General features: G+C 40.8%; 2 protein-coding genes across 2 annotated transcripts in view; one reads left to right on the top strand and one right to left on the bottom strand.

Moving 5' to 3' along the window:
* IGF1R (insulin like growth factor 1 receptor) overlaps positions 1-22,015 on the top strand; it is a 278,347-nt gene extending 256,332 nt beyond the window's left edge. Inside the window, exons 20-21 of the mRNA XM_048865751.2 lie at positions 5,207-5,341; positions 14,363-22,015. Of these exons, the coding sequence (XP_048721708.1) occupies positions 5,207-5,341; positions 14,363-14,729 (502 nt within the window). The 3' untranslated portion in view covers positions 14,730-22,015. The remainder of the gene's footprint in view (positions 1-5,206; positions 5,342-14,362) is intronic.
* Positions 17,325-22,687, bottom strand: part of PGPEP1L (pyroglutamyl-peptidase I like) — a 26,541-nt gene continuing 21,178 nt past the window's right edge. Inside the window, exon 5 of the mRNA XM_048865753.2 lies at positions 17,325-17,398. Coding sequence (XP_048721710.2) covers positions 17,389-17,398 — 10 coding nt within the window. The 3' untranslated portion in view covers positions 17,325-17,388. The remainder of the gene's footprint in view (positions 17,399-22,687) is intronic.

The following is a 22,687-nucleotide window of genomic DNA, read 5'->3' as shown; positions in this document are numbered from 1 at the left end:
GCCTGATTCTTATCAAATTCTTCTGTGTACGTAAGACAGTTTTCTTACCTAGGAAGTACAGAAGGTAGAATGCACTGACTTATTCTTTGCACACTGTTTCACTCCAATACTACAAGATCCTTTAAAGAAAAAATTATTGCATAATAGCCATGCCATGAAGTTAATAATAGAGCTGTACAGGAAATATCAAAATATGCCTTGTAGAAAAAAATACTCTGGGAACTACTTTTTTTTTCCTTCTCAAAGGTTTGAGGATAGGTGCCCAGCTTCTGAAAGTAAATGGAGGGATTGGCAAGAGATTAATATGTACTGGCAAACCTACATTTCTAAGTCTGTCTTGGTTGCTCTGCCTTCCTAGCAAGAGGTTTTACTGCTGGTGTGTTGCAGAATTGGCAGCTAATTGCCTCCAAATGTCTGGAAGTCAGTAGAAAAATTATTTAAGTAGTAAACTATATGATTTTTAAACAGCTTGGATGTTTTGCAGTCAGTGATCGTAGTTCTACACAGCATCAGCTTTGAGTGAAAGTTTTGTAATTGAAGTTATGACAAAGGAAAGCAAGAGGGTTTTTTTGGCATAGTTCAGAACTTCTTTATAAAGCTACTAACCCTTCAACCTATGAAAATGTGTGTTGCTTAGAAATGACACAGACTGAATCCAGCCAAACCCTCTAACTACTCTAGGGAAAAGCAATCACTGTAGAAGTTAAATTTCCCATTTTAGCCACGTGGTGTTATTGTACATGCAGCAATAGTTGGATTCCTATAGCACCTTTCATTACAACTTAGGTACATAAATAGCACCACTGAAAACAGCCTCCTCTGGGTGACAACCAGCTAACATGACAAAGGAGTGCGTTGCTAGCAATCTCTTCTCCCCCCCCCCCTTTTTTTTTTTTTTTTTTTTTTGGTAATAAGAGTATTTTGGGACCAGTGAAGTCCTCACAGAGAAGACAGAACTTCAGTTTAATATATCATCCAAAAAACCTAAATACACTGAATCATCTGGAATTGAGATGGTCTAGATTGAAGAGCAGAGCAACATGATTTTGACCCATTCTTATTGCCAACCAATAATTTGTAATCTGCCAGTGGTCCTCAGCTGTCACTTACATCAAGGACTGACTGTGGTTCGTCAGTTCTTACACCTTGGTAAATGATCCAGCTCATTCCACTTGCTTACCTCTTCTCTTTAAAACTACCACTTAAACTGCATAGTGCTTGAACAAAACCCAAATGACAGACAAAAATTCTAGACAAGGCATGAATTTAATCATCAGAAGTAAATTAGTGATCCAGTACGTGTAAACTTTGGCCGAGGTGTGCTCTTGTATGTGTTATCTAACTCTGCCACGTATCCATGTCCTTAGAAATACCACTTCAGAAAGTTTTGAGTGCTTAAAATGCAGCCACTTCTGCCATTTAAACATCAGTGGCATGAAACAAGTGTGTGATTCTTTACCACGGCAGTGTTGTGAGGAGCAGAGGGAGAATACTCTATATAGAGCTATATAATCCGTTACTCAATCCAAAGCAAGGTTAAACAAACACTACTTCACTTCAACAGTGGAACAACCATGTAATCCCAAAGCATAGGTATCTTAGCAGCGGCTGCAAAAGAAGGGGCGGAGGGGGAAAGCAAATCACCAAAGACAAGGCTGGAAAAGGCCATCCTTAAAAAAGATTATTTCTTTGGCATAACAGACTTCTGCTTGTAAAAATAGAAATTGTCAGTTGTATGCTACTATACTTCGGCTCTTACAAGAGGAACTTCAGAGCTTAGAAATATTCAGGCATGATGTTTATGTGAATGAGCATATTTCAGAATGCATAGCTTCCAATTCCAGAAGCATTGAGAAATAGATCTTTGTTTCCTTGGAAAGAATTTTTGGGATCTGACTACATATACTTTTCTGTAACTCCCTATTCAGTGTAAAAATTATAACACTCACCCAGAGAAAAAAATGACCTTTGGGGAATAGTTCGTCACCTTTGGGCACCACATTTTAGGAAAGATCTGGACGAACTGGAGAAAGTCCAGAGAAGAGCAACAAAAATGATTAAAGGTCTAGAAAACATGACCTATGAGGGCATGCTGAAAAAAATTGGTTTGTTTAGTCTGGGGAAGAGAAGACTGAGAGGGGACATAACAGTTTTCAAGTATATAAAAGGTTGTTACAAGGAGGAGGGGGAAAAATTGTTCTCCTTAACCTTTTGAAGACAGGACAAGAAGCAATGGGCTTAAACTGCAGCAAGGACGGTTTAGGTAGGACATTAGGAAAAACTTCCTAACTGTCAGGGTGGTTAAGGACCAGAATAAATCACCTACGGAGGTTGTGGAATTTCCATCATTGAAGATTTTTTAAGAGCAGGTTAGACAAACACCGTCAGGGATGTATAGATAAATACTTAGTCCTGCCATGATTGCAAGGGACTGGACTAGATGACCTCTTGAGGTCCCTTCCTGACTTATGATTCTGTGAATACTTATTACCCTTCTAAAATATTTCCTTTAGGATTATTTAATGTCTAATGCTAGAAACAACTAAAACATTTTTCTAAATCCTCCTTTGTAGGTGTAATTGTCAAGGTATGAAGGAAAGGTTAAATATGGGGACTATAGTGTGTGTCTGTGTACATGTGTATCAATAATCAGAGTATATTTCATACCCTCACATTCAACCACACATACCCAAAATCCTTAAATTCAAAAGATTTAAACTTTTGAACATCTCAAAAGCACTGAAGCCCAACTTATCACTGTCATGAAATACTCTGTCTTGTTATTTGATCTGCTTGTGAGTAAAACCGCCATTCCAGTCTCTTTTAAATAGCATATAGAGCAGACCAGATGCTATACATTAAAGACCTCCTGATATCAGGAAAATCACCTGACTCTCCTTTTCAGTGTTCAGGCTTTGAAGTTGCTTCATGCAAACAATAGTGTTTGGCTATTATTTGTGGGTATTTTCCTTGCTTCACAAAATAGAAATACTGAGACGATTGTGACATCAGGTTCCACACTCTTGGATGCCATTTTTAGAAGCCAAATGTCAAAATGAGAAAACTGTAAATGTCCAGACAACAGGATTTATAAGCTGTCAGGTGAAATGGCAAACTGTAAAAGTGTGTCTGGAGGGTTTGAAGGGCGAGGGTTTAGTTTGGTAATTCACTTTTTTATTGTTCTTAAAGACTGAGGAATGAGGTAACTAGGGAAGACTTTTTGTTGGGCGGCAAGGAGGGGGCTAAGATCTTAAAATTAATGCAGTATCTTTTGGGAACCAGAGCCACAAAGTCTTTCTGTATGATAGATCTTTGCCATTTACAATTTCTGTTAGATCTGCTAAACTATTTTAAAGAAGCAATGCAGATTTGTTCCTTGCAATGTAATCTCTAGTGTGTAAGTAGCACTCAGGAAATAAACTCAGTAGCCCCTTTCCTGTGGCTATCAGAATAGCAGTCGGGCACCAAAAAGCGGAGCAGAGATTTTTATTTTATTTTGTTCCATGTGTAACTGCATAGTTGCAAAACCCTTTTGTCATTTCTGGTTTAAACAGGAACCCATTTTAGATATAGTGGATAATCTGAGATGTAAAAGCACTCTACCATAACTGCCTCATAATATTGAACTCTTGTTTTCACAACACAAACCTAACTGCTAGCACACAGCCCAGTAAGTTGGGCTGGGTGCAGTAGTGGTGAAAACAAGGATCTGATTTTGAAAGCATAGAATTGTTCTTCTTTGCTGCTCAACAGTGTGTAAATGAGATGACTCTTAATTCCTGTAGAGATTGTTGATATTATTGTACATCTTGATCTAATGTTAGTTTACGAAACAGACGTTTTAAGAAAATTTCTGTAGGTGCATCAGGCCATTTTAAATGTTAAGTTTTATCTTTAATTACATGAAGGAGCTGCTTAGTTCTATGTAAGCTTGTCATGGAAAAGAAACAGGACATTTTTCACAAGTGCTTTTAAATCATAATTATACTTTTCTCTATTACCTAATGAACAGCTCAGGCTACTAGATCAGCACCTTTCTCCTACTGTTCTTTTGCAGATATGTACATAGGTACCCTGTGTCTTGCAAAATGACAGTTGAGCTTCCCAAGAGGGTTTAAATGTTCGAAACCGATCTTAGTAGCACAGCGTTGGCTCTTGGTGCAAGAGGCCTGGAAAGATGTAAATTTTTGCATCCTATATAATTAAAAGCAAGTGAGTTGCATTAGATGCTGTCATGTCTCAGATATGTCTTGATGTTTGCATTGCGTCTGTAAGTTGGCATGTGGGAGAACCTAAAGCAGAGTGACAAATCGAGAAACCAGTATTCACCGAAAAGTATTCCTGTGCCACAAGCAGGTATTTATATGGAGAACAAACCATATGGCATTTGCAGGCTTACATTTTAATAGGTAGCCATGTCATGGCTGAACTGGGAAAAACTCAGACAAAATGAAGGGAAAAAAGCAGCTGCCCTCAGATGAGGGCTATGCTCGTGCATGCTTGTCTTCCTGAGCTCCCTTTCTATCCCCATTTGCTAAAAGTACCTGAATATGTGAGAGAATTAATGTCACATGAGTAGTTTTCCTTTTTTTTTTTTTTTTAAAAACCTGTCAGGGTTACACTCATCATTTCAGGGGCCTTTCAGGCTCAGCCTCATCTGTCACCGCAGCAGTTTTATATTCAAGTGTAATTCTTAGGCTTAAAGAGTTACATGATTTTTAAGGGTTTTTTTATAATGAGTTTAGTGAAGGGCTGTCTGCTGGACAGCCCTGGACAGAGACATCCTCTAAACACAGAAACGGGACGTGAGCAGCTCTCTTCACTACTCTCTCCGCTCCACCCACTCCCACAAATGCCCCTCATACCTGAATTTGGAAGGTGCACCTGCAGAGAGAAGAATGGACAAAGCAGCTAGGCTGCCAGTCAGAGTCAAGAACAGTGCTGGTTTTTGTTGACACAGAGCCTAGATGGAGCCCCCCAAACTCATTAACATTGGGCTGCCACGTAGCTAACCGATGTCAACAGCTCTTGGTCACCACCAACTCAGAATTATAATGGTGGCTTAGCAATGAAAGTTTTCTTATCGTGTTATCAGTATCCTGAGCAGTCAAGTTGGTGAGGGTTTTTGAAGAAAACACCCTGCCATAGTCTAAACCAAAATCTTGCTTGTTTGCTTAACGCTTTTTAACTTGTAATTGTTTTCTAGGTCCTTTGGTGTTGTCCTTTGGGAAATTGCAACATTAGCAGAGCAACCATACCAAGGCATGTCCAACGAGCAAGTTCTTCGCTTCGTGATGGAGGGAGGCTTATTGGAGAAACCAGACAACTGTCCTGATATGCTGTAAGTATCTCCTGTCATCTTTATTTTTCACTTTGAGCTTGATTGCGGTGCACTCTTCTGATGTCCTCTTTAAACTGTGATGCTGAGTTACGAAGGTAAATCCAATTATTGCTGTAGTGGAACACTGACATATAGATAATGTTCTAATGAGAGTGTTAGATAAAATAATTATGGGCTTGAATCTGGTGGCCGTTGAGAGACCACGTTCATGCTCTTGTGAGCTGACGGGACTGTTTTTAATTCACTGATGTGGTATAACTGTTGGAAGCATCAACAGTCTCTCTTAGAGCATCAGCCTCGTTCTGACCTCCACTGTTCATTGGTGCTGCCGTGCTACATCTGTTTTGAGCCAAGTATATTTAACATGTCCCTTCTATGTAACCTCCTTTCTCCTCTCTCTTCTCCCATCTAAAGCCAAATAAGCAACTATAAAGGCAGAATGAAGGATTGTTAAAATGCTCTAGCAGTGCTAGTTTCTATTTGAACTGTCTCTGTAAACTGAACATGTGCCTTAAAGTATCTTTGCTATTAGTAAGAATCCCACATTAGCTAAACTTAAGTTCTCAAATAAGCTGCTAAAACGCTTGTTCTCTATATCCCAGGAAATATAAATTGTGTAAAATAAATGTTTCTGTTTGGGGAGATTATCCGAGTCATCTTTCTTAAACTTTTCTATTTGATTTAAAATAATGTGGTTGGATATAAAAAGAGAAAAGCAGGAGTTTGGGGCGGCTGAAATAAATTGTGAATTAACCCTCTGGAATCCAAGCTTCCTAATTCAGCATGCAGATAAAATAATGCAATAATTCTTCTTCCCAGAGCAGCTCTGGACCTATTACCACAGTTGATAGCACTCATTGCATTGAGCTCAACATTTTCTCCTCCCTTCACAATTTCCTTTCCTGTAAGCATAAAGAGAAAGAAATGTCCAAATAGCTTTATCCAGTCCTATTATCAGTGTTTAATCAAGTCTCATTGCTCCAGACTGTCTACAGCTACAACAGGCTTCAGCCTTTCGCTCTACATTGTTAAAATGCTTCTGCTGGGTTTTGTGTACAGTAGTTTCAGTTGTTCAGTCTTTTACTACTTTGATATACTTCCCAAACTAGCTTTCTGGCAGGAAATGCTGCGTCTTGCAGTTATTGAAATTTGTTGGAGGCCCACGGAAGGGATGCAATCACTTAAGGGCATCAGCTGCTTGGGATTCTTAGGAAAAGAGCCTCTGGCTGGAGGACTTGCTTTGGTTTCAGATGACAGTCAGTGTTTTGTTGTTGGAAGAGGATGGGCCGTGGGCAGTGGAAGGAGGAGGTCTGACTGCCATATGACGCCCCCATCTCACATTCTTTCCCTTCCATGATTCTGTGGAGAATTTCTGGCAGTCAGATGGCTTTGAAATTATGCTTGACATTATGGGAATTATACAGCAGGGGCTGGGCATGTGGAGGGACCTAGCTAAGGTGATCTTGTTTCAGGCAGCCCTAGGAAAGCAAGTTGTACAATGGGAATGAACTTGGCAAGGGATTTAGCTTTAGAAATTCCTCATTAACCTGGCATATGGATAGAAATTATAGAACCATAGGGTTGGAAGGGACCATAATAGGTTATCTATTCTATCCCCCCAGCACAATGAGGCAGGCTTAAATATACTGTGGTGGGAAAATCTCTCCCCCCATCCCTCCAGCTGATACCTCCTCTCCTCCAGGGGGAGAGGGAAAATAGAATCTATCCTGCCAGTTCTCCCCTTCTGTCCCCTGGCAGGGACGGATGGGTGAGTGATGCTTCATAGATTGGATTGTGCATAAAGTGCCTCTGCATCTTCTAAAAGGCAGAAAATTAAAAGTGCTTTTAACTCTTGAAACTTCAGTGACTTGCCCCTCCCTCGCAGCCTGCCCTGTTTTCACGTTCAACAGACTCCCCATTCTGGTCAAATCCACGTGAAAGCACCAGAGATGTGCCCTAACTCAGCTCTACACGCAGACATTTGCTTGGCTGTCAGTGAGCCTATTCAGAGTTGCTAACTCCTTGCTGAGCCAGTTCTTCACGTTCCCCCTCTTGCCTACGCTGCAGCCCATCAACGTGAGGTGTTGGGCTGGAAGAATGCACTATAAGGTGGGTAGAAAGCTGGCTAGATTGTCGAGCTCAACGGGTAGTTATCAATGGCTCCATGTCTAGTTGGCAGCCGGTATCAAGTGGAGTGCCCCAAGGGTCGGTCCTGGGGCCGGTTTTGTTCAATATCTTCATAAATGATCTGGAGGATGGTGTGGATTGCACTCTCAGCAAATTTGCGGATGATACTAAACTGGGAGGAGTGGTCGATACGCTGGAGGGGAGGGATAGGATACAGAAGGACCTAGACAAATTGGAGGATTGGGCCAAAAGAAATCTGATGAGGTTCAATAAGGATAAGTGCAGGGTCCTGCACTTGGGACGGAAGAACCCAATGCACAGCTACAGACTAGGGACTGAATGGCTAGGCAGCAGTTCTGCGGAAAAGGACCTAGGGGTGACAGTGGACGAGAAGCTGGATATGAGTCAGCAGTGTGCCCTTGTTGCCAAGAAGGCCAATGGCATTTTGGGATATATAAGTAGGGGCATAGCGAGCAGATCGAGGGACGTGATCGTTCCCCTCTATTCGACATTGGTGAGGCCTCATCTGGAGTACTGTGTCCAGTTTTGGGCCCCACACTTCAAGAAGGATGTGGATAAATTGGAGAGAGTCCAGCGAAGGGCAACAAAAATGATTAGGGGTCTGGAACACATGAGTTATGAGGAGAGGCTGAGGGAGCTGGGATTGTTTAGCCTGCAGAAGAGAAGAATGAGGGGGGATTTGATAGCTGCTTTCAACTACCTGAAAGGGGGTTCCAAAGAGGATGGCTCTAGACTGTTCTCAATGGTAGCAGATGACAGAACGAGGAGTAATGGTCTCAAGCTGCAGTGGGGGAGGTTTAGATTGGATATTAGGAAAAACTTTTTCACTAAGAGGGTGGTGAAACACTGGAATGCGTTACCTAGGGAGGTGGTAGAATCTCCTTCCTTAGAGGTTTTTAAGGTCAGGCGTGACAGAGCCCTGGCTGGGATGATTTAACTGGGAATTGGTCCTGCTTCGAGCAGGGGGTTGGACTAGATGACCTTCTGGGGTCCCTTCCAACCCTTATATTCTATGATTCTATGATTCTATGTTGTAAAACAGTATCACCAAACAACGTCTGGGGATCACAGCCAGGGCTGATGAGTGGGGAGGAAAGAGAGGACAATGGTAAATCAGCCCTGTGGTCGGAGGGCCTCCCAAAATGTCTTTTAACATCTGTGTAAATAAAGCGAAATGGGAGAGGGTAGGGTCCCAGTGAATATGATGTACTGGAGCCCCAAATTTCTCTCAACAAGCCTGACCACAACCACTCCAATTAGTGAGCTCTTCCTTTTATATCACTATGGGTACACACAGAGGAGTGGTCAGTATGCAGAGATCTCTCTTCCCCCACCTTTATTCCTCCCTGTATATCAGGGGTTCTCAAACTGGGGGTCATGACCCTCAGGGGGTTGTGAGGTTATTAGGTGGGGGGTTGCGAGCTGTCAGCCTCCACCCCCAAACCCTGCTTCGCCTACAGTATTTATAATAGTGTTAAATATAAAAAAGTGTTTTCATTTATAAGGGGAGGTGCACTCAGAGGCTTACTGTGTGAAAGGGGTCACCAATACAAAAGTTTGAGAACCACTGCTGTATAGCCTGTTTCTGGTCATCAATGGGTATGTCAGGAAGAAGAAAATCCTTGGAAAGTACATTGGCCCAGGAATTCGGTGCTAGTCTCATTGCACATCCTCCGTTTATGCAAGGCAATGGTTGGCAAACATTCTATGAAGACCTATATCAAATGTGGGAAGTTCCTTTTTTTGGTGGGAGGGGGATAGGTGTGATGATGTTTTTCTCTCTGGTTTTGACCCTTAAGACTGGAAGGTTTTTCTTGCAAAGCATTGTGTTCCCTGGCACGTCAGCCCCACTGGGAATTGTTAGAGTGCAGTCACCACAGAGATGCATCAACCGTAATTCTGTCTGCCTGTCAATCGAAGGTATTTTAATATTCAATTCAAGGTGTCCAGGAAGCTAAGTCAGTTTGTTGCAGGAAAGTCAGTACACTTCTTCCGCTCAGCATAGTGTAGATGGCAAGCCCGGAAGAGGAGCTAGGAATGAGGCAGTATAAATGTACCACAAGACACACCTTTGTAGCCGTGGGGCCTCCTTCTCCAAATGTGTCTGTTTTGAAAGCAGCTAAAATAAAATGGTGGGTGGTTGATGTCTGAGGAGGCAACCTACATGTTTACCCTTTGGGGTAAATTGGAGCACAGTGTAGTACAAAAGCTCCCCCAAAAGGATGGAGAGGGTAAAATGCTACACAGGAAAAATCACCACGACCCTCGCTGGTTAATAATCTACTACATTAACTATCCAGATTACGGAAACACAACAGTACATGTGAGCAATGCTCAGGGCTATTTCTCTTAGACCCCCCCACCCCCCGCCACACACACTGCAGTGTCAAAGGTTCTGAGGTTCCATCTTGTGTGGATGTTATGCTTGTATGTTTCTATGCTTTGCTACCTTCTATCAGTAGAGAGTCATTAATTTCTAGATGGATCAGAAAGGAAGGACACTTGAAGAATGTGACAAATTTTATTTTGCAGTGGGGTTTTCCCTTGTGCTCATTCAAAGACAGACTTTGTTGGGTGGCATTAGGCAGTTGCATTAGCGTTCAGGGAAGTGGAAAGTATTTGAAAAGGAGCTAAGTGCCAAAGAAATGACATTTTTAGGTGGTTGTATTTGTTTGGGTATGAGGGTGAAGGTATATTTTCCATAATGTCACACATTTGACCATACAATAGGACATGGGAGCTGGACATTAGTAATAACCTAGGAGATGTGTTGCTGCTTTTCCTCCTTTTGCCACGTAAGTAGCATCTTATATACTGCAGTTGTAATAGCAGTGCGCTGCGCGTCACACGGCAACTGTGCATCAAGGAATTTTGTTACTGTTAAAGCTCCTAGTATGTTCCCACTGGGATTTTAAAAGTTAGTTTAGTTGAGGCAGGAGGGAGAATTCTGTGTTTGAAGCAAGAATGCTTTGACCACTGGCTTCCCTCATCTGTAGCTTAGATTACCAGCCAGTTTAAACAGTTCTGATTTTTGCTTTGTCTGTGGTTATGGCTCATTTTAAAGCCAGGAGCTACCGCTTGCACCACTTAAGACAAATACAGAGGTCATTCCTGCTTTTTAGAGGATGTAGTGGGCAGCAGGATAGTAACAGCCCTTACTCTTCCTTCTAAGTTCCTAGCTGTCATCAGACCCAGTTGTAAGGAATCGACTCTGATGCATATTACAAATATATATTGAGTTAATTATGGTCTCTCGTCGTCGCTCAAAATATTAAAAAGGAATACTGCTTTTCTAGCAATTTATCCGTTTAATGTCCCAGTGCAGAAAGTACAATGACTTTTTTGCTGCATTTCTGTGTAAGTAGAAAGTGGAAAATTCATTTCAAGGACACTCAATATTCTGCTGCTTGGTGATTGCTGTAATTTCCCAGGTCTGGCTTGCCATCCCTCAGGTATTTTAAAATAAAAAGAGAGTTTTATCAGTCCATAAATTCTTCCAATTGTCTACTGGAAAGTTTTCTTGTTGAGATGGTGTAAACAAGGCCTCCAATCCCACAGAGTAAAAAAGAAGAAAAGAAAAAAAACCCCTTCCTTTTATGGGAAGTACTCTTAAGGTTTTTGATTCTGGAATGGCTTAAAAGAAACATCACATGTTCTTGTTTGTGCTGATGTCACATGGATTACTTCACTGCTTGTGGCATCTCCTTAGCATTGCCCCTAGGCCGCAGGGCTCTGAGCCAGTGAATATCCAGTGTTCTTGGCCCCAGCTGATGCTTCTATTCAGGAACATAGCAGTCAGCTGGAGAGAAAACAGCAATGAAGTATCAGAAATGGATTTTATATATGTGTGTGTGTGTCTAGATATAGATAGTGTGTGTGTCACAGACTTTCTCTTCCTTTGTAGGGAGGGGAAGACACACATTTTTATAGGCTGACTTCAATCTAAATATAAAGGTTTTAAAAATAAAAAAAAGTTTTTATACATATACATGTATGTTATGATGCAGCGGCTAGCAGTTTGATTTTTCGTGCTACAGATTGTTTTGCTAGATTACTTTTAGTCTTTGCATGTTAAACGGCTATAATCAGATAGTTGATTTTTGTTCTTGATAATATCAAATTGTACCCAACAGAAATGTGTTTGTAGCTGAAAGAAACATTTCAGTGAAGATCATTTTTGTTTGGATTTAAACATTCCCCCCAAACATGGCAGCATGCTATCTCGCTTATCTGTTTCTTTTCTCCATAGTATCAGTGCCTCCCACAAGTAAAAATAACAATAATTCTGTCTCTCTTCCTTGCTGACAAGAAGCAGATTTACTGAATGTTGATTTTGTTTCTTTTTGGAAGTATGTACCCATTACTTTGAGGGTAATAGTGCAGAAAATCCTGGGTGAAGACATGAGTGAGTGCATGAGAACTAGAAAGTGAAACTAGCTAGTCTGTTTTCCTTGCATGCAAAATATACTGCAAAAAATAAACAGTAAATTGTGAAAAGTAAGCTGGATGCTGTAAATTCTTCCATTGGGGTTAATTAGAGTTACTGGGGTATTGAGGATTACAGTGGCTTTAAGTCACCTTTGTATTGTCCCAATCCTGGGCTTCTCTGGAGACCGGAGAACATCCTAGCATAATTTAGACAAACGTTGGGGCCCTTCTAAATTATGGAGCCTCCCTGGGCTGTCCTATGGGCCGCAGCACTGTCTGGAATCTCCACAGTACTGTTTGCTGTGGTCACATCTCAATATACCCTCCCACCTCCAGCATGTTGCTTGTGAGGGGGTCCTCGGGACGCACCCTCTGACTGTCTTCCATAGTGTCCATGCTAGGAAGTAGTCCCTGCCCAGATGTGGGGGTTTAAGAGCCTGTTTACACTGCTCTGGCATGAAGGAGCCAGAGTCAGTGGTGAGGCTTTTTTAACTCGACAGTGTTTGTCTCTTTAAAAATCAAAATGTATTTCCTCGGAAATAGTTACTTTGGTAATGTATTTCAAAAGTGGATTCTCCTCAGCCCAGATAACTCTGATATTGAACCTATATAACAGGGAACACTTTTACAGGCATTTCAATTTGATTTTACTTGCTTTTGTCAGGAGTAGGTGTGAACCAAGCTTGCAGAGGGTTAAATGCCTTCTTGGACATCTGATTTATTTCTCTTTAATCCTTCATTAACTTGGGGATGTTTTACATATTGATCAAAGCCTATAGACAACATAATTTGGGGAATAGAATGCTGACTATATGATCTGGGAAATCCATGTAACAAGTCTAAAGTTTTATTTAAATAAGTCAGATCTCTGAGGATAGTCTTGTTTTAAGAGGCTTAGGCTGTTTAATGAGCATAGTTGAAATCTATGTTGGTATTAGTATGAGTAGTCGCCCCAAAACCATTGGGGGCTATCTATAAATTCTGTAATCCATTAGGGTGGACCTTAATTTTGCATGAGTGCATGTTTGAGTGTTGCAAGGAGATGGGTGATCTATGAGGGCGAAATACTGAGTTGTGTTGCATTCAAAGTGCAGACTGATCTGAGAGGAATATCCAGTCTTGCAATGTCATAAAAAAGTGCTATTTTCATTATACGTGTGTTGCTGTTGCATCTTGTGGTTTTGTTTTGCCAGTGTGGGATGCTGTCACAGATGTATTAAAACAGGTGAGCTGTAAAATATTACTGCATCACTGGCTAAAAGTAAAAATCAATTGAGAGTTTAAAGCAAACTGGGTTGCAACATTCAAATTTACAAGGCATTCAAGGTGATGGTTCTCTCTCTCAGAAAACATGGTGTCACCTTTTTACTTTCCAGGAGTTTGACATGGTATGGTTTTTCTTTTTCTTTTTTTTTATTGAAGGCCAGACTTTATGAGACAGGGGATTATATGTGTGAAAGCGTTGACTCTGAAAAGTACCAACTAGTCGAAGTAGTTAATTGACTGAATGTGATCTCTGTGTGACATTGTGGCAAAGAGGACTAACCGTCTTTGAATGAAACAGGGGAAAGTTGAGTAGAGGTGGAGAGATGATATATGGTATTGATGAGAGTGCTACTGGTGTCCATAACGTACAAAAAGTATTGAAAAATTGGAGACGATTCAGATAAGCACTGCAAAAAGGAGTGCATATTTGGGAAAACACTGTGCAGTGAAAGACGTAAAGACGTCCTGCAAAAAGACAGGTTTCAGAGTAACAGCCGTGTTAGTCTGTATTCGCAAAAAGAAAAGGAGTACTTGTGGCACCTTAGAGACTAACCAATTTATTTGAGCATGAGCTTTCGTGAGCTGCAAAAAGACGTCAGTCTGTTTAGCTTCTCTGTCCATTTTAGGTGATTTCTTCCTCATTCTTCCTTTAATCAAGATTGAATGTTTCTCTAAATATATGCTCTAATCCAGTCATCATTTATTGGACTCTATGCAGGAATTACTGGCTGACATGTCAGTGGCCTGTGGTGTTCAGGAGGGCAGACTAGACAATTACAGTGGTCCTTTCTGGCCTTTACAATTTAGTAAACTATCTTCTTCATAACTTTGGTGCAGATAATCTGCCTGAATCGCTCCCGTATCCTATAGCATATTCAAACTTGCCAATTCGAAACTGGGGCGGGGGGAGCCAGGTTGTAACTCCACCGAGGGTATTTCTGGTTTTAGGAGACTTGTACTCTTAGTGTTGTATTTCATATTATGAATACTTTTGTTCAGTGCAATTAAGCAATGGGACCTGTGCAATGGCAGGATGTGGCTGCAGTGTGAAAAGTCAGAATGGAGTGTATTTCAGGGTTCAAAAAGGACTTATGTAAATATATCAAATTGCATATGTGTATTATTTTGCTAGGATTTTTTTGTTTTTATGGTGGTTTTTTTTTCCTTTTTCCATTCCAGGTTTGAGTTGATGCGGATGTGCTGGCAGTACAACCCCAAGATGAGGCCCTCCTTCCTGGAAATAATCAGCAGCATTAAGGATGAGCTGGATCCAGGATTCAAAGAGGTCTCCTTCTTCTACAGTGAAGAGAACAAGCCTCCAGACACCGAGGAACTCGATCTGGAGACTGAAAACATGGAGAGCATTCCTTTAGATCCCTCCTCCACCCTCCAACCCACTGACAAGCACTCAGGACATAAAGCTGAGAACGGCCCAGGCGTGGTGGTGCTGCGGGCCAGCTTTGAGGAGAGACAGCCGTACGCACACATGAACGGGGGACGCAAGAATGAACGGGCCTTACCTTTGCCCCAGTCTTCGGCCTGCTGATCCTTAAAACCCAGAATCTCACAAACACACACACACATTGGGGGAAGAAAGAAAGAAAAGAAAATATATTCAAAAGCCTACTGTACCTCAGTGGATCTTCAGAACTGCCATAGCTGCACATGGGAGAATCCTCTTTTCAGTAAACACGTTAGTTTTTCTTTGTTCAATATGCAAGCAGATGTTTATTTCAGTAAAGGACTCCGTTCAGTGGGGCACACAGTCATCCTTTTAAAACTCTAATGTTAACACTTAATAGCAACAGAAAACTTGAGATCTGATGTGTCTCTTCTCTCTCTCTCTCTCTTTCTTTCTGCTTCATAATGGGAAACATATCTGCGTGCAAGTTCAACCATACAGCACTTCTATCAGATCAAAGAAATTGCAGGCCAGGTGGCTCCCCGTTAGCCTTTGCAAGCACCTGCTTAACACTGTAGGTCTTTATAAAGACAGAAAGAAGAAAAGAAAAAAAGACTGGATTTTTAATGTTACTCTAACCTTTTTAGGAACACATAAAAGAATTTAAAAAGGGCCATCATTCGTCCAAGGTTGTTACCATTTTCAACGCTGCCAAATTTTGCCAAAAAACTGAACTTTTTTGGGGTGGTGGTGGTTTTGTTTCATGGGGTAGGGGGGTGTTTGTTTTTGTAGGCTTGGAAGGAGCACAGTAATCAACTGCTCCATTTAAAAGAGATACTGACCAATACACTCCATTCAATCATACACTGGTATTTTAAAAAAATCAGATTGTCTAGATCTTTTTTTCAACTGGACAAAACGTGATTTGTTTTCTCATGATGGAGAGGAAAGGGGGGCAGGGTTTAGAAACAGCCTTCCCCCCATCCACCCTCCCCCACCAAGAATTCTGGACAAAACTGGCAGTGGTGAGCCAAATATCACACACACACACACACACTCTGTCTCTCTCTGTCTCGTACACTCTATATATACTTCGTGCAAAAAGTCGACCGCACGCCAAAAACAGCAAACCAGCCTGAAATGAACCGGAAGGGATCTCCATCATTGCAGCCTGCCCTCCTTCTCAGACTAGCAGGAAAACACATGTCGAAACAAAAATTGGAGAAGACAAAAAAGCGGTAACGGATTCAAGTATACGACGCTTTGTTGACCTTTTCTCTCTGTTATTAGACTTCTCGAAGGGTTAAGACTTCTCGAAGGGTCTTGCAGTTCTATGTTAGACCATGGATCATTTGCATACACATTGTCTTTTGTGTCACTTTTATAACTTTTTTACGGTTCAGATACTCATCTATATGTCTGTACAGAAAAAAGCTGCTATTTTTTTTGTTCTTTATCTTTGTGGATTTAATCTATGAAAACCTTCAGGTCTGCCCTCCTTCCCTTCCCCCCACTCCAACAAAGTTCTTATGCTTTGTACTATAGTGTGTAACTTTTACTTCCTTCTTCCGAGTAATTGATCCCTGTAACATGATTTGCCATGAACTGTTTAATGGCTTTTTATAAATACATTTCCTCCTTTTTTTTTTTTTTTTTCCCCATTAGTTGTTTTACAACATCTTGGCTGTGTGGGATACAGAGCTGTTGAAGGGACTGGGGGAGAAGGGGTAATTAACCAGTAGCACTCCAGGGGTGCTTTGGTAGTGGTGGTTTTAACCACACCCTCCCTCCCTCCCTCCGCTAACCTCTGCCCATGCAGCACGCGAGTCTGTTACAGTGCAAGGCACGATACAAACTCAGGTCAGAAAAAAAAAGGTTACCTATTGAGTACATTCTTGTTCAGTGTTCATATTCATCGTTGTACAAGAGTCAGACCCCACTCCTTCCTTTGCCTCTTACTTTGGTTGTGACACACGCATATATATATATTTTTTTAATTGTTGGGTACAACAGCGGACACCAGGCTTTTGGGTCTCTATTTTTTAAAATGAATATTTTAACCCTTCCATCCCATGAACAACAGCTGTGTTTAGTCTACATCAGTTGAGCTGTCCGTGCCAGGCGTTTTTATGTAGATGGCCATTCAACGTTCTGATCTAGCAGACCTCAGCTACTAGGTCTTCTCATTAGAAGATGTTGAAAGGCCACATTTCTGGGCTGCACCTTGTTCAAGATCCCATCCGCCGACACCCCCCCCCCCCCCCCCCCCGTTTGCCAGCAACCTCGATGATAGCATGCTGTGGAGATCATGCAGGGAGGATGAGAGTGCCCTCAAGTGGGTAGGGGCCACCAGGTTTGCTAGCAAACAGTTAAATGCAGGAGCTGTGGAAACGTGTACAAATACAAGCTTGTTGCTCAGACCATAGACCAAACTTCAGCACAAAAGAGAATAGTAGCTTGCTTGTTTGGCAGAGGAAGCTTTATGAATGTGGTGGGCAAGGAGGCAGGGTTTAAGGAGGGTGTGGTGGGGGCCATGATGTAAGTCTAAAATAAAGGAGCCATAACAGTTGCTCATCTAAAGTTAGTTATAGCATCTAACCTCTTGTTTAGCACTGATCCAACCAAATGATGGCAGTAAAGAGGTTGTTCTGGGATGGAAATGTTAACTTTTTTTGAGTAAGAACAAAGAATTAAAATATACTGATTGCTCGTTGTGACTGGAGATTAAAAAAAAAAATGTTTGTAGTGCTTTTTGCTTGTGTAGTTTTAGGTCCCACTATCTTCTCTTGCCTCTGTCCCATAGTTATTTTTCCCTTTAAAGAAAAGACAAAAAAAAAAAAAAAAACAAGTTAATTAAGAAGGTATTCTATGTAGGATTTTTTTATTTATTTTTGTGATATCAGTTTAAATCACTGTAGAGATGCCCCATAATAAATTTAAATACTGAGATAAGGGTTTTCAAGTATGACAGGGGGACAGTTTTTGATTTTTTTTCAAACATTTATCTACCTCACTCTTATTTTTTTATATGTGTATATATAAAAAAAATACATCTCACATTTCTCAGCAGCCGATAGAAATGCCGTTGATACTGGTAACTTCTCACTCACTCTACAAACCACATACTCTAGGTTTTGGAGAGAAGCGGTCGCTACTTTTCCCAAAGGGTCACTTCAGAGGGTTCTCATGTTATTTTATAGCAGTTTGCCCTTTTTTGGTAGCATTTTTAAGATTTATGTTGTGGGGAGGGGAGGAGACACACCTGAGAATTGTTTGACTTAAGACCACCATTCTTCAAGGAGTCTCGGAAGCTGTGAAATGCCCTGACCTTGCAGTCATAGTTCAGCAAATCGCTATATGTTCTGCTGAGTTGGGAGAGAGCTGACAGCTGTAGGGGGATTAATGATGGTATTTGATCAAATTCATTATGGAAGCCAATTGTTTACCATATTTGAAAGTCTAGGGTTGTTAAAATGAAATAAACGGCCTTTCGGTTAATCCTTAAGAGTGGGGCTAAGTCATTCTTGCCAATTTTTCTCAGATGCCACAAGCACCAAAAGGACATTTGACTGAATCAGCACCTAAAAAGAACTTGGAGCATACAGCAGTAGCATTGCTGTCTTAACCAAATCAAACAGGGCAAAAATATCACAGGCTACCTGATAACACTAGACTGCATTTAAAATGTGGGGTCTTTACATTTGCTACTTCTGTTTGGCAAGAGCCCTGATTTCTCAAAACTAAACGTTAAATGGGAAATTTGAATGTGCCAGTAGAAATCCAGTCCCTCCCAACCCCCTCTCTACACATACTTCATCACTCTGGATTCTGATGGACCAGCCGTCAAATTCTGACTTCCCTCTGACAGTGCTTAACTGGTTTACAAGCATACAGCACTAACATAACACAAGCCCGCCATTAACACAATGTATAATGTTTCTCTTTTTTTCTGATTCTGGCAGCTGTTCATGCAGGTGTTAGTTGTGGTATCTGAATAATGTGGCGCTTGGATACTTTGAGATGTACATGGCCTCTTGAATATACAGTGCTGCGGTTAAGTATGACAGAGTTTGTCTTTGGAGGGAGCGTTTCTCCCTAACACCAGAAAAAGCCGACAACATTTCAGATTGACTGGGTTTCCTTTTCGTTTTTTAATTTCCCTAATTTGACAGTGACCTTTTGGTGTAGTGACTGCTCCTCTCTCTTGCACATACTGATTTCCACAACTGGAGATCCTCAGATCTTTCAGCTGGCTATGAGGGTTTTGTTAAAACTGTCCAAGTTAATGTTTTTGGGTTTTTATTTTTAATTGTTATATAGGTGGTTTAAAAAATATATTAGGAAAAAACACTAACAATATAGTACCCCATCGTGATAAACATTTCAAAAGCACTTAAATGAGAGGCAGTCATGTGACTAAACTAAGTATGCACATGTGATGACAAAGTCAGTTCTCTTGGACCAAACCACCTTCACAAGTACCTTTGTATTCTCTGCTCACAATTCTAGCCTAATTCCATATTGGTTTCTACAGCATTTTGTTGTTGTTTTTTATGCATTCTGAATAGCTTTATCTGCCTGGGTTTTTCATGCAGATCTCCCTTTAACAGTAAATAAGATTGTGTATGTGAACAATGGAGAATTAACAGCTTGATATTGGCATAAAATGGCGAATTATGCTTCCTTTTCCTGAGAGACCACTGGCTTGCTGATATGGAGAATTTAGAACTTCCGCTGTGTTTGACTAAAACTGTATTAATCCCATTTCTGAGCATGATTGATTAAAAAAACAAAAACCCACCCAACCTGCAAAACAAGTGTTCTGACAAATGGTACCAAGATATCAGTAACAAACTGGCATCACTAAGGGAGCAAGAAAGTTTGATTTAAGTATGTGGGCCATTCTTCTCATCTGACTTTGTCATCATTAAATCTTTCAGTGGTACAGACGGTGGTTTGGTTGCAAAGGAAGGTGACTATTGTATAAATACAGAAGCATCACATGCTTGGTACTAAGTATGATATTCTTTTTGTTGGGGTAATAGACTAGACACAGAAGCCGAGTATGATGCAAAACTTGAGGCCAGCACATGTTCCACCAAGCCTCTTTCTCGGTGTGATGCCTCCGTTCTTTAAAGCTGGTTCTAAGTGATGTATGACTCTAGATGTGTTTGCACTGATGCTCCTGTTGGTGTCAATAAAAAGCCCAGTTTGCCCAGGATGACTGGTCACCAGATGGAACTGCTATTAGATCCTCTGGGAACTGCTGAGGGGTGTTAAGTACAACCCAAGCCTAAATGAATGACGGTCCTGTTGTTGGTATACATATATGTATATTTTAAAAACCCTTTTCATTCCAGTAGTACAAGTAACACTTTCTTCTGTTACTCTTTTTATTTTGTTTGTCAACAATGTATTTAATCACTGGGCTAAGCAACAATGGGGGAAAGTGCAAGAGATCCACTCCTTATTAACCAGTGAAAGCCAGATATTGCAGGTCTACTACTCTATGTAGTTGATGCAAACAGTAATTACAAATAAAGGATGATGTAGATTAAACATTAATTGCCAGAGGTGCTGAAGATACAGAACTGTGAGTAGTCAGGGGCTCAGCGAGTCCCTCGGTCCAGAAGACCAGTGGTTCTGAGTAAAGGCATTTAAATTACTTGTTTGTGCTTTTAAGAAACTCAACCGGGTCACTTGGAATTGAGAATGGTCGTGAGGAGAGATGAGAACAAAGGATGGAAATACATATTCACACAGGCACAGGGCTTGGCAGAAGTTTGCGATCGTTCCAGAGCTTGGTATGTGGGACAGCATCAAGGCTCAGGCATCATCATTCTAATCATTTGGTACTTGTAAATAAACCTCTTAATTTCCCAGGTGTGGAGGTAAATTCATTGGAGGTTTACAGAGGTCATTGGTCAATATGAATTGCTGTGCATCAGCTCTCAGTCAGTGTGTTTTGCAAGTACCATATGACTATCGATAGTATGTGTGCATGTGCGAATGGTCATCTTTTTTGTATGCATTATGTTGATTAGTAATCCATTAGCATTTTCAATAGGGCTTTTAAGTCCAGTAGATTACGGGTAGTCAGTTGACGAAGATCTGGTTTACAAGAACTAATTAAATGTTTCATTGCATTTTGTAAGTACATGGAAGAATAATACATAGAATAATTTTATAAAATGTTTGTAGTTTATAAATGCCTATAAAATAATTTAAAGGCACTTTCCTGTGTCCGTGTGTGTGTGTGTATGTTTGTATATGATCAGGGTTTTTTTTTTTGATGGTACCAGTTTACTAGCTAGCTTTATAATATGCCAAAAAGGATCATTAACTTGCCCAACTCATGGTTCATCCCTTTCCCCCCAAGCTTTGTGTCCCGGTGTACAGTAAATAAATTAAATAAAGAGTTTGGGAAAATGTTCTGTATCTTCAGTATCCTGGTCTTCCAGAACCCTCTGGTTTGGGTGGGATCATCTTAACTGGTCATTTCACTTTACTGTATAGTGCAGTTAATGGATTGAAAGAACCTCATTGGTTACGGAAACAGAATAGGTATTGCTGCTAAGCAGTCTTAGTTGTGTTATTCAGTACCGGTTTTTCTTATTGTTGCCAGGGTTGAAGGATGTGACTGCGTAATAGACAGCATGATGAAAGGCAGTTTTCAAAGTTATCATTGAATGAATAAAAGAAAACTATGTTTACAGATTTCTTATCACTTCAAATCCGATGGTTTTGTGCAGCCTATACAAGTTATGTAGATATCTAGCATCATTAGAGCTTTGTTGAGATGAACAAGGAAGGGTCCCTATTTATTTTTATTTAAGTAAGAATACCGAAGATCTTTCTTTCCCCTTCTCCCCCCAAATTAGACTGAACATTTCCCCTCCCCTACCTTTTGAAGGTTATGGATGGTTTAGATGCCTTTGAGAATTATCTTTCTGTTTTCTAAACCAGTGAGGTTTGAGTTGAAAGGATTGGCCAGAGTATGTCTACCTCTGGGACAAAAACAAAACTAGAAAGCGCTATGGAACTGATGCATTTGCAAATACAACATTTATCAAGTTTTCTTGTTTAAAAAAGCTTTTTTTTAAAAAAAAAATTAAAACAGTAATAACATGGCCAATTTATTACATTAAAAAAGACTTGCTGTGTATAAATTATTCCTAAAGAAATTCCTGTGTTTATATTAAAATGAATCAGTAGATGATAAAAAATTTCAAAATGTTTTTGTATATTCTGTTGTAAGAATTTATTCCTGTTATTGCGATATACTCCGGATTCTTTACATTATGAAAAAAAGGAAACTTTGTCTATTTTGAATGGCTGAAGCTAAGGCTCCTTTAGTTTCTCTTACTCTGCTTTTTTCTAGTAGTTACAGTACTACATGATTTAAGTTAAATAAAAGAATTCTGTATGCATTTGTCTGTCTTCTGATTTTTGTTATTTGCTAGCCCAAACTTAAGCAAAGAAAGTATAGTCCCAGAAAACTAAAAATTCCACCTCTCCTACATTTGATAGCCTGCCCCCTACAGTTTTTCTGGTGGTTTTTTTTTTATTATTTTATTTTATTTTTATTTAAGGTATCACATCTGTTTAGTGCAGGCATTGGCAACCTTTGGCATGCGGCCTGCTAGGGAAATCCACTGGCGGGCCGGGACGGTTTGTTTACCTGCGGGTTCGGCCGATTGCAGCTCCCTGACCGCAGTTCGCCATTCCAGGCCAATGGGGTCTGTGGGAAGGGTGGCCAACGCATTCCTCGGCCTGCGCCACTTCCCACAACCCCCGTTGGCCTGGAACAGTGAACCGTGGCAGTGGGATCTACGATTGGCTGAACCTGCGGTCGCTGCTGGTAAACAAGCCGTCCCAGGCCTCATGCCAAAAGTTGCCAATCCCTGGTTTAGCGTGTAAGTGCTAGGCCTTCCCTGTTCGAGTTCCAGACAGCGTCACTGAGCTTGATTGTGGAAGCCCCAGAAGACTTTGAGTCCTTTATTTGTGGAGGTTGTAGGCTCCTTTGAAGGAGGCAAGATGCTGATTTCTTTGAAGGAAGCATATGTTCAGCCACTGCTCAAAGCCATCTCTAGACACTGGCA

Source organism: Caretta caretta, chromosome 10, assembly GCF_965140235.1.
Source record: "Caretta caretta isolate rCarCar2 chromosome 10, rCarCar1.hap1, whole genome shotgun sequence".
NCBI classification, from domain to species: Eukaryota; Metazoa; Chordata; order Testudines; family Cheloniidae; genus Caretta; species Caretta caretta.
Note: the sequence above shows the minus strand (reverse complement) of the source record. Positions and strands in the feature narration are given on the sequence as shown.